Here is an 11,452-nt window from a genome sequence, read left to right as displayed (position 1 = left end):
CCATAGGTGTAAAGCACCGACTCCCCTGGAAGCATTTTTGTTCTCTGTACTTATCTGAAAAGAATCCGTTTCAGCGTATTGTGAATCACCTTAGCCGCCTTTGCGTTGCTTTCGGGCGCTCACGTGTGTGTATCCCTGTCGTTGTGTTTCTGCACGTATATATATGTGCCCGTACATACATGTGAAATTTCCTATCCTAGAAGCCACATCTGTTTTGGCATGAAATCTCCGGAGGAGATGCGTCAGCAAGCTCACATTCAAGTGGTTAGCAAAAACTTGTACAGTCAGGACAACCACCACTCCCCGCTGCAGTATGGAGTGCTGGACCATCGCATGGTGAGAGCCTTGGGGTTTTTTCCACACTCTTTTTGTGGAGTTTATGAAGTGGTTAAAAAAGGTTGGGGTCACTGAAATGTACTGTTTGTCCAAAATACGTGAAAATGAGTCTTTACTTGAATTTCATAGACTGTTAGCTGCAGTGGCAGCTACTCTCTTCATGTTTTGAAGGGGTCAGGAACCCATTCCTTTGAGGCTGGAGGTAAGTGCTTTCTGCCAAGTTCTTGGGAGACCCAGAGACATCTGTCAGCAAAATGCCATAACATAGATTAATGGGATGTAGATCAATAGCAAGAGCTGTGTGAGTCCATGTTATTGGTATCAGTAGGAGCTGTGTGGGAAAATTTTTTTCTTAAGGGTCAGAGTGAATGTAATGCTACTGACAGGCTTCTGATGCTGGGAAGGACTGGGTCAGCTGTTAAGATACCTGACTAGCTTAAAAATAGTTATATTTTATATGTATTCAGTCAATTACAGCTCATTTTTCTTCTCTCCCAAAGGGTACCAGTGAAAAAGACCGTCCCTGTGAAACCTGTGGCAAAAGCCTGGCAGATTGTTTAGGACATTATGGGTACATTGACTTAGAACTGCCTTGTTTTCATGTGGGATACTTCAAAGCTGTGATAGGCATCTTACAGGTAAACATGACAATGATTCACTGTCAGTTTCTAGTCTAGAAAAAGAATTTTTTCAGGAAAGATGATTCTTGAAAGTAATTGAGAAGGCCAAAATAAGGTTGCAGTATTAATTTATCTTTTTGTACTTTTTTTAAATAAAATAACTGTATTTTAATACCAGGCCTAGTGACGTAAATACATCAGGTTTGGTTTACGTGATCTCAGACTGATAAATTTAATCCTTTATTTTTCTGTAGCTTGAATTAAATGTATACAGCATAACATGCTTTTAGAACATCCCAGGAAATCAAAGCTGTTTAATTTTTGTAGATTTTTAAGGTCCTGCAGAGCTTAGACAAGGATTTACCTCATTGACTCTATTTATCTTTTTCACACATACCTTTTAATATGAATTGATCTTTCAACCAAGACAGTTGTATTTCATTCAAAAAAACACACTTTGTTGAAGAAGTTAAGCTGTGATAGAAGAGATCACATCTCTGAATATGTCTGTTAAACCACTGTGTTTACATTTAAGATGATTTGCAAAACCTGTTGCCGTATCATGCTGTCGGTGGAAGAAAAGAAACAGTTTTTAGACTACCTGAAACGACCTGGTCTGACATATCTGCAGAAGAGAGGGCTGAAGAAGAAAGTGTCCGAGAAGTGCCGAAAGAAAAACACTTGTCCTTACTGTGGGGCCTTTAATGGTGAGTATGGGCATTAACAGTTTGTGAAGTTGTCTGCTCTGTTGGTTTTTACCTTGACAGTGGTGCTAGGATCAAAATCTTGACTGTGTTTGTTCGTTCCACAGCTAATGGATAGTGTTTTCTCTGGCCTTCACTAAGAAACACATAATTCCATTTTTAGTGCCAGGCACATGCTTGTTCACATCTCATTTGTGTGTATATAGACATTCTTCTAGTTGCTTGTATTGTTTCATGGTAGTAACAGTATTTGGTATTTGAATAATGGCAAAAAAAAACCATTTTAAATAATATTGTGAGGTATTGGCAGTGATCAATGTGACCATAAAAGCATTGGTAGACTTTGTTATTTTGGGTGAGCACCATTTTTCATCATTGTATTAAATTACGTTTCCTAAGATTATTTCTTCTTCAGGGCAGAGTATCTTAGAAGATTTCACATTTGCTTTTCAAAATACTTTTTTTCCCTTTCATCTACACTGATCCCATGTTACTGCTGCTTAAGGACATGGAGTGTTACAGATTCATATTGGATGGTTCATGAATAACTGAAAGTTTTACATTTTTGACTCATGAAAATTGTGAGTTGTTTGTTGTAATGATCAACAGTCTGAATAAATGGAGAGCTTCTTCATCATAAATGCCACATATACATATGAGAACATAAACAATAGTATTTACAAAATTGTGTAGTAGATCAGAATACTTAAAAAAATTGAACACTTGTCCTTGTAGAAGTTTTATCAGTAATGTTACCTGTATGGCATAAAAATATTTGTCAGATTTTTCTGATAATTCACTTCCAAAATTATTTGAGAAGATAATGGGATGATACATAAACATCACATCTTAGTCCTGCTTTTTAATGTGAGAACTTCTACTTTAAAAAAATACGTGTTGTGAATGAGATGAAGTTGATTTAAGGTGTGAGCTAAATCACCTGCTTCAGATGCTGCATCATGATCTAGACACACCAAGCCAGCTGTGGAACAGGGTTGGACTTGATTGGCCTATTCTTTGTTCTGTGAGTTTAGGAAATTGGTTAATGAAGCTGATATAGTTTTATTTTATTCTTATGTTTACTGAAGGTTTAACTAGTTTTGGACCTGTAGCTTACTGGTTTTAAGTTCTGGTGGTTTTGTTATTTTAAAATTAAAATACAACCCATGTTTAATTGCTTGCAGGAACTGTGAAGAAGTGTGGTTTGTTGAAAATAATACATGAAAAGTACAAGACAAATAAGAAAGTTGTAGATCCAGTAGTATCTACTTTTCTCCAGTCCTTTGAAACTGCTATCGAACATAACAAAGAAGTAGAACCCTTACTGGGAAGAGCTCAGGTGAATTTTTTTGTTGTTTTTATTCCCATTATTATAACTTAAATTTTCTGCTAGTTTTTGTGCATGAAATAAAACTACGCAAAGGTTTTCAATGTGGCAACTTTAGTCTTGTGGTTACCCAAGAATTTTGTCTATCAAAAGACATTTGAAGAATGTTTGTGTTTATTGCAGTAATGTTCGTTTTGCTAAAATGAGAAATTTAGTTTCTTGGTATGTTCTGATGCATTGCTTTATGCCTGTCAAGAAAAGGGGAGCTCTTGGTGTGTGACACTTCCATAAGATAAGGAAGAAGAAACACAGGTCCATATAAAGTCTGCACATACATGTAGATTTACTGTAACTCCAAGATTATTCCAATACACAGATATTTTTTTCTTCAGAAGATATTAATGTTGAGAAGGAGAAAGAAGGCTGACTTTATTAACTCTTTTGTTTCATTAAGCTTTGTGTTGTATGCAGTTTTGTTTCTTTTGCACTTTGTGAGCTGGGAAGATCTCTGGGTACATACTGGGACAGAAAAACTAGTGACTATCTGGAGTTTTTATACTACAGCAGTAGCTGAACTAAGAAGAGAGAAGTTAAGTTTTGAGAAATAGTCTAGGATGTACTGTGATTTGTGTGATTTGTCTACTAGTAAAATGAATACAATGTACTGTAACTTTGTTGTAAGATGTTAATTGAGTTGCTGAGTCTATGAGCTATTAAATACTCTCCGTTAACGCTCAAGAAAAGAGAGTAATATGATGAGAAGTAAACACTCATATATAGAGAAAAATGGAAGGAAAGGATAGAGCAAGTCCATATGTGAGATGCTAAAAGCATTGGTTCAGAGTAAATAAACCAAAACATAGTTTTGTCTGCATGAATAGTTGTCTATTTGCCGTTTAAAAACACTTTATTTTTGAACATTAGTAAATAAGGGGAGGAGGGAAGTGTTGAAACTTGATGTGATGACTTCTTCTTCCCACTTTCCAATGGATTTTATAGGAAAACTTGAATCCTTTGGTAGTATTGAACCTCTTCAAAAGAATCCTAGCAGAAGACATTCCTCTACTTCTAATGAACCCAGAAGCAGGTAAACCTTCAGATTTGATCCTCACCCGACTCTTAGTGCCTCCACTGTGTATCAGACCCTCTGTTGTGAGTGACCTGAAGTCTGGCACCAATGAAGATGACTTGACAATGAAACTGACAGAGATCATTTTCCTCAATGATGTAATAAAAAAGGTAAGTGATCCTTTAAGCACTGAGACTGTTGCCTTTGTAAGGATTTGATTAGAAATTAATATAGCAAGTGGGTCTACTGTTTACAATCTAGCACTGTATTTCTATGTTGTTGGGCACTGTAGTGAGAGAGATAAGAGACACTTCAGATAGAGCTGCTGAGTGGCTGCTGGCAGTATAGCACTTGCTGAAGAACGTTTTTTCTCATTGCAACTGGTCTGTAAATTCAACTCTTCTCTTTTTTCATCCTTTTTTTATTCCACCATCTGGTCTTAAGAAACTGTGTTTCATTTAGTATGGTTATCAAATTGGAACCAGAAGTAAATTGGACAATTTATCATTTGTTTTGAAGAGCACTTATACCAGACTTCTCACGCTTTTCAAAACTGATCTGTTGTCAGGCAGACAAAATCAATTGAGTACTAACTCTCCTATGATGGAAAAATTGCTAACTATTGGTGGTTTTCCTGACTGTTAAGTTATATTTGCTTCATTTCAGTGGATTGGGAAAAATGTGATTTAAACAAATACAGTTTTGTGAGAATTTGTCTAAAGCCCATGAGAGTCATTTTTCACTGGGTTCTCTTGTGGCTTTATGCTATGGCAATATGCATCCTGTTAGAAAGTTATCTTGTCTTCGTCATTCCAATGTATGAAAGTTTCTTAACATTATTTGCAAAAGGTGAGTTGTCCTCAGATCAGAAAAATTCTTTGCTAGTTTGTGTTGTTATATAATATATACTATGTATACTATTTTGTTTAGCATAGGATATCAGGAGCCAAAACACAGATGATAATGGAAGACTGGGATTTTCTTCAACTCCAATGTGCCCTGTACATTAATAGTGAGCTCTCAGGAATACCTCTCAACATGGCACCTAAAAAATGGACCAGAGGTTTTGTTCAGAGACTGAAGGGAAAGCAAGGTTTGTCTGCAAAGTTGATTAGAATTCTTTTTTTAAAAAGTCGAGCCACAAATATTTGCTGTTGCAAAGCATATCTCTGCTACTGTTGTGTTGCACTTCGATGCTGTACCTAAAAGATGCTCTAATGTGCTGTCTCTAACAGAAAAAAGTCTTTTATAAAAAATTGTTTTTGAAATGTTAACTTGTTTGTTTTGTTAGGTCGGTTTAGAGGCAATCTGTCTGGAAAACGAGTGGATTTCTCTGGCAGAACAGTCATTTCACCTGATCCTAACTTAAGAATAGATGAAGTAGCAGTGCCTATTCATGTTGCTAAAATACTGACCTTTCCTGAAAAGGTATGTAGTGTAGAAACAAAACTATTTCTATGCCTTTTTTCTTTTTTTTCAACCAGACCTCAATGTTTCTTTATAGGCTTACTATAAAAGGAAGTGAAGGTATTGTGCTGTGTTTGAAAGGTCATTCAGTGATGCTTTGCCAGTTCTGTTGCTGCTGGCAAATGAAGGTTGTGGTATTGGATATAAGCAAATGCTGCCAATACGTGATGTAAGGAATGACATATTTAGAGGGAAGAGTTTTGCTTCGTATTTTTTTAACTCATGCACAGCTTCATATGCTTGTTGGTGTTTCTGTTTAAGGAGTGGTTGGGTAAGTTTGTTGGTGTATCTGTCTAAGGAGTGGTTGGGTGTTTTTTTCTCAATTTACCTCCCAGATTTAAACTTAATTTCACTCTGATATTCTGCTTTGAGATTGGCTTATGTTTTCCTCCTCAATTCCCTCCTGCCAGTTCCCTTCAGCATCTGGAGGCTGTGAAGGGGGATTGTCAGTTGAGCCTAATATTTGAAAACTCAAATGCTACCAGCAAAAACAACAAGTCTGAAACATGTTTCATTTGTTTCTGATTAAAGTCTTTATGCAATAGGTGAACAAAGCAAACATCAATTTTATGAGGAAACTTGTCTGTAATGGTCCTGATGTTCATCCTGGAGCCAACTTCATACAGCAGAGGCACACACAGATGAAAAGGTATCATGCTTACCTATAATATCATCACTTTTATTTCTCCCCATCAACTTGTTCTCACAGTTATATCTACAGGGATTAAAGGTTATTTTCAGAATCTTTCATGAAGGGCAGTAGCAAACGAATTGTCATTCTCCTCTCAGGTTTAGTGTGCAATTCCTTTTAGATAATCGTTTGGATTTAGACAGAAGTGTGCATAGTAATGATAATGAGCTGCAATTAGATTTATATTTTTTCATGATTGATTTTCTTTTAGTTGAAATAGAGAGTGTAGTACAGACATAAATGAACAGGCAAGTTGTACTGGGTATTTTCATGGGAGAGCTCATCTGCATGCGCTGTGAGAAGTGATAATATATAAGTGAAATTCCCTATACTCCTTGATAAAAATTGAAAACCATCTTCTTTTTTTTCTAAAATGTACTAATTACTGTAGTTTTGTTAACTAATGTCTAAATACATTTATTACTTAAAATAGCAACAGGACTGATGTTTAATGATTCAATCCCTAACAGCTTTGTCTTCTAGTTATTGTAGTACAAATACTCAAACACTTAATGGAAAAGCTTGTGTTATAAACACAGAATTAATTTTCAGTTGTCTTTACATCCTCTGTCTGTATTTCTTCTGACTCTATTGTTTTATGCTACTATTAAGATTTTTGAAATATGGGAACCGAGAAAAGATGGCTCAGGAGCTGAAGTTTGGTGATATTGTGGAGAGACATCTTATAGATGGTGACATAGTCCTGTTCAACCGACAGCCCTCTCTGCACAAGCTGAGCATCATGGCTCACATTGTAAGTGCACACAGGCTAATGAAGAGGTGGTGCATCCTTGAATACTAGGTGGTTTACTGTTGGTGATGTTTCTCTCTTATATGAGCAAAAATAAACAGCTTCTTCTGAAACCCTGTATGGGGATGAGCAGGAATAGAGTGCAGTTGTGCCTTTGCATGGGAATTGATGTGTACCAGGGCATTGTGCTGTCTGGACACGTCTGCTAATAGCCATAATTGACCTTGGTATCTGTTCTTGCATAAACATTTCAGTTTTGTAGAGTTGATGTGATCTTTACAAAGCATTTCTTCTGTGCTTTGCATAAATTCTTTGTAATGGAAATTAGTAGCTACATTTTCTATTTTTTTTTTCATTTCCAGGCTAGAGTAAAACCTCATAGGACATTCAGATTCAATGAATGTGTCTGTACACCATACAATGCAGACTTTGATGGAGATGAGATGAACCTTCACCTTCCTCAGACAGAAGAAGCAAAAGCAGAAGCACTTGTTTTAATGGGGGTAGGTAGATAATGTTCAGGTTGGGATTTTGCTAGTGACAGGGGGGCTGAGCCCTGTGTTTCTTAACTTGCATGTGAAATCTGCAATATTACTAAGATGCCTGGTTATGGATAAATTGCAACTTTGAAGCTGCCTGAAAACTACAAAAGGGAATTTATAATAAATTGGGACTATTTACATGATGGTAGTCTAATAGACTTAGATTTAACATCCATGGAAAATCCAGTGGTTTTAAGTAAGCAGATGTCATTAGTATATTTCTGCCTGACTGTCCTTAGTGATTGCTGCCAGATTAGGGTAGCTGTTACCCAACAGGTACATTGTTTGCTTTCTGGTCTCACAGCCTGACAATTGCAAATGGAGAGACCAGCTGGAAATGAGGCAGCAATACTGGGCTTGTATTGGAGAAAGCAGCTCAGCAGAGAAGGCAGGAGACAGTAGGCTTTCGCAGTAGGGTTAAAAAGGGAGAAGGGAGGGTAGATAAGTTGGGATCCTATGGTTGCAAGCTGGTCTGTGGTGTGAAAGTAGAGTCAGTAGCATCAGGCTGATGATTCTCCAAGTACACTGGTCCTTTAGGGTGACCAAGTACTACTGCTATGTCAGATGTAACCCACACAACTGTTGGCTGCAGCATGTGTGAGCTTGCTGGACTGATTTGTGAGCTTAAAAACAATGCCTTCTTCTGCCCTAGGTGATTCAGGTCTGTGTGGACATGTGTCCAGGCAAAACTGCTGCATAGGTGGGGGTAATTAACTGGAGTAGTTGTTTGAGTAAAACCTAAGAATATGGGGCTAGTGGAGGTGGCCAGCTTGATTGTTGCCTATCAGTAGGGACCACACAACTTGCAGTATTCCAGTAGCTCCCTGTAGTGAATGTAACCTCATTTGTCCCTTCCCAGGTTCTCTAAGCTAGTTTGTCTTGCTTTCTCTGTCCCTACCAAAACATATCGAGTTGATTGCAACTTCTGCTTTGGAAACAGAATATGTAATTTCCAGTAACTATTCTCAGACTATTCTGTAACTGTCAGTAGATTTGCATGGACTGTAGTGAACTGAAACTTCTAGTTTATTTTTTCTAAATTTTTGAAGAAAGCTGTACTTGAATGTAGAATAAGCTTTGACATTTTTGCTAAAATAAATGTCTTAAATGGTAAGTTTCCTTTTGAATAGCAAATGGAATATCAGTGTACTCAAATGCATAACTTTTTTGTATCATATAGACTAAAGCAAACTTGGTCACACCAAGAAATGGAGAACCTCTTATTGCTGCTATTCAAGATTTCCTCACAGGTATGTATATAAGCTTATTTCAGAGCTGAGTCAGTTGTTCCTTCAGAATCACTTCCCCCTTTTCCAGATTTTTTCTATGTTAATTTAAAAATTTCTCCTTTCACAAGTCAAATTGACATTATGAAATAAGGCTATTGTCTGCCTGAAATATAGTAGTGACCTCAGAGTAATTTTTGATACTTTTTACCTTTTGTTGCTGCAACTATTACTACCATTGCATATGTTTTGCAGGGGTTTTCTGAAAATGATTATATATGATCCTTGAGTTAGGTAGACAATAAACTGCTTGTGATTATGGTAGAGGAGTTAATTTCATTCATTAGAAATTAGTTTTAACCTACAGTAAGTACCTTCTATGTCCTTAATTCTTTGGGAAATATCCTATGAGTATTAGGAAGAAAGAGTACAAAAATAAATGCCAAGGCCTTATTTTTACTGATGGGACAGAGCCTGAGAGAGAGAGAACAGATTATAAAAATGCACTGTTTCTAATTTTTAGAAATTTAGTGTGGAGTGGTTAAAAAAAAATCAGAATTCTGGAAAAGATTTAAAACTGAAGCTGCCAAAACTAGTGTCATTTGCACAGTAAGTAGCTAACTAGTCTTAGAATGAAATAATTGATGCTGAATATGCAATAGCTTTTAAATTTAGTCTTAATTTAGTCTGTCATAATACTTTCTTGCATTCCAGGTGCCTATCTTCTTACATTAAAAGATACCTTTTTTGATCGAGCCAAAGCCTGTCAAATTATTGCTTCTATCCTGGTTGGCAAGGATGAAAAGATTAAAGTTCGTCTTCCACCCCCAGCAATTCTGAAGGTGTGTCAAATTACTATTTTCCATGTTGCTAAAACTTTCTCTGTTGTGTCTTCCTGACCTGTAGTGATGCTCTCAGCAGAGACAGTTCTTGTTTTCTGCAGTTAGTTTTGTCTGAGATTTTGTATTTGTACAGTGCAAGGGTTAGTATTCAGGGTCAGAGTTATGCAGAAGTGGTTTGATGTTTTCTGATGCTGAACAGTCACCCATGCCTGGTGCGGTCCCTGTGCAGGGGTCCTTCAGGTTCAAACATGGCTTTGCTGCTATCCTGCTACTGTTAGTGGCCTAGTAGAAAATACATCATTTATAACCTCACTGTTACTGCAGACTAATATGGGGTGAAGTGGAGAAACATGTTATTCCTTGGGTGCCCTCGAGTAAGGTCCTGAAACGCTCCAGTTTGAGGTTTCAGTGTCCCAAATTCAGGAGGTACTGAACTTGGGAAATAGTATGCTTTGGCTGGTAACCTGGCAATGTGTTGAAGCGGATGAGTGATTTGTTTGTTTGTTTGGGGGGGTGTTTGTGTTTTTTCTTTGTTACATCATGTATACAAAACATTAAAGGCAGAGTATTTGTGTATTTGTTACATAATTTGAAGAGAGCTATAGGATCATTTATTAGATCATGGTCTGTTAAACATTCATTCATATATGTTTAGGGCTCTTTGATTTATTTGGTGTTTGAGGCAAACAGTGTTGTTTGGAGACAATTTGGTGCATTTTCAAATTTGCTAAGTATTGGTGTATACATTTTTAATAGCCTTTATTTAATTTCAAAGTAATGAGTTTAATATTAGGGGAATTCAGAAAGTGAAATAGAAATATCAGTGAAAAATACTCATTTACAGCAAGGTCGGGGCATTTATGGGCAGTATGTACTGTGAATTTTATAAATTTATATGAACCATTGCTAATAGCCAAGAGCACTGATTCTTTGACTGCCTCTGTGACTCCAGATGAATAATTTTAGTGGTAGCTGTGACAGTTACATGTAACTGCAGCTGAGGGGAGTACATATTTATATGAATCTTTAGACTTCTAAAATTTTAAACTGAAGGCTTTATATACAGAAGGAATTATAAATTGCAACCTCTTTGAGAAATGAAATGACAACAGCAGCATATTTTTTTTTCTTTTCTAAGCAGAAGGGGAAACATGACAGTTAGAGGGAGCAATAGAGTGCATTTTTCTACATGCATCACGTACCCTGAGGTAAAAGGTTCAGCACTCAGGGTTTTTATGTCTATAAAAGTGCATAATATTTCCCTGTTCAAAGGAATGCTAGGTACTTCTACAACAATGGTTCTGTATAGAAAGTAGTTTTACAATTCTTGCTTGCTGTTAAACTGTAGTCGTAACATAAATTTGTAATCTGAATTCTTTTTGTTTCTGTAAGCCTGTAACACTCTGGACAGGAAAACAGGTTTTCAGCCTCATTCTCAAACCCAGTGATGATTGTCCTGTAAAAGCCAATCTACGAACCAAGGGCAAACAGTATTGTGGCAAAGGAGAGGACCTGTGTTCCAATGATTCTTGTGAGTGGCACTTTTAAAGCTGTGTTTTGGAAGTCTTCAAAGAAATTTTGTCTGTTGTTGAGCTCACTGTAGGAGTTAAAGCAGTACTTCACATAAGTGTTCTTGAAATGAAATATAAAATTATGGAGTTTTTCTCAGAAGCTGTAGTCATGTTGAACACCAAAGAAAGGATTTTGGTGTTTTTTCTACACTAAAATATCTTCTGTATGATGCTAAGGTTGTCATGATGCTAACACAGTGTTTGAAGGTGACACAGAAAAGCTAAGAAGCTTAGGAAGTGGTTGTGCAGAAAGCAAATGGAAAAATTTAGTATCTTAAGTGGGGGTAGTAATACAAGGATTAGAAG

At 36.7% G+C, this 11,452-nt stretch overlaps 1 protein-coding gene across 1 annotated transcript in view; it reads left to right on the top strand.

Annotated features, from left to right (window-relative positions):
• The first annotated feature begins 206 nt into the window (after positions 1 to 206).
• Positions 207 to 11,452, top strand: part of POLR3A (polymerase (RNA) III (DNA directed) polypeptide A, 155kDa) — a 33,178-nt gene continuing 21,932 nt past the window's right edge. Inside the window, exons 1-13 of the mRNA XM_009080717.1 lie at positions 207 to 336; positions 837 to 974; positions 1,492 to 1,663; positions 2,845 to 2,999; positions 3,987 to 4,226; positions 4,987 to 5,149; positions 5,348 to 5,484; positions 6,069 to 6,172; positions 6,827 to 6,968; positions 7,328 to 7,468; positions 8,688 to 8,757; positions 9,448 to 9,575; positions 10,968 to 11,106. Coding sequence (XP_009078965.1) covers positions 220 to 336; positions 837 to 974; positions 1,492 to 1,663; positions 2,845 to 2,999; positions 3,987 to 4,226; positions 4,987 to 5,149; positions 5,348 to 5,484; positions 6,069 to 6,172; positions 6,827 to 6,968; positions 7,328 to 7,468; positions 8,688 to 8,757; positions 9,448 to 9,575; positions 10,968 to 11,106 — 1,846 coding nt within the window. The 5' untranslated portion in view covers positions 207 to 219. The remainder of the gene's footprint in view (positions 337 to 836; positions 975 to 1,491; positions 1,664 to 2,844; positions 3,000 to 3,986; positions 4,227 to 4,986; positions 5,150 to 5,347; positions 5,485 to 6,068; positions 6,173 to 6,826; positions 6,969 to 7,327; positions 7,469 to 8,687; positions 8,758 to 9,447; positions 9,576 to 10,967; positions 11,107 to 11,452) is intronic.

The sequence above is a fragment of the Acanthisitta chloris genome, unplaced genomic scaffold, assembly GCF_000695815.1.
Source record: "Acanthisitta chloris isolate BGI_N310 unplaced genomic scaffold, ASM69581v1 scaffold11700, whole genome shotgun sequence".
NCBI lineage: Eukaryota > Metazoa > Chordata > Aves > Passeriformes > Acanthisittidae > Acanthisitta > Acanthisitta chloris.
The sequence above is the reverse complement of the archived record's forward strand: the minus strand, read 5'-3'. Positions and strand labels throughout refer to the sequence as shown.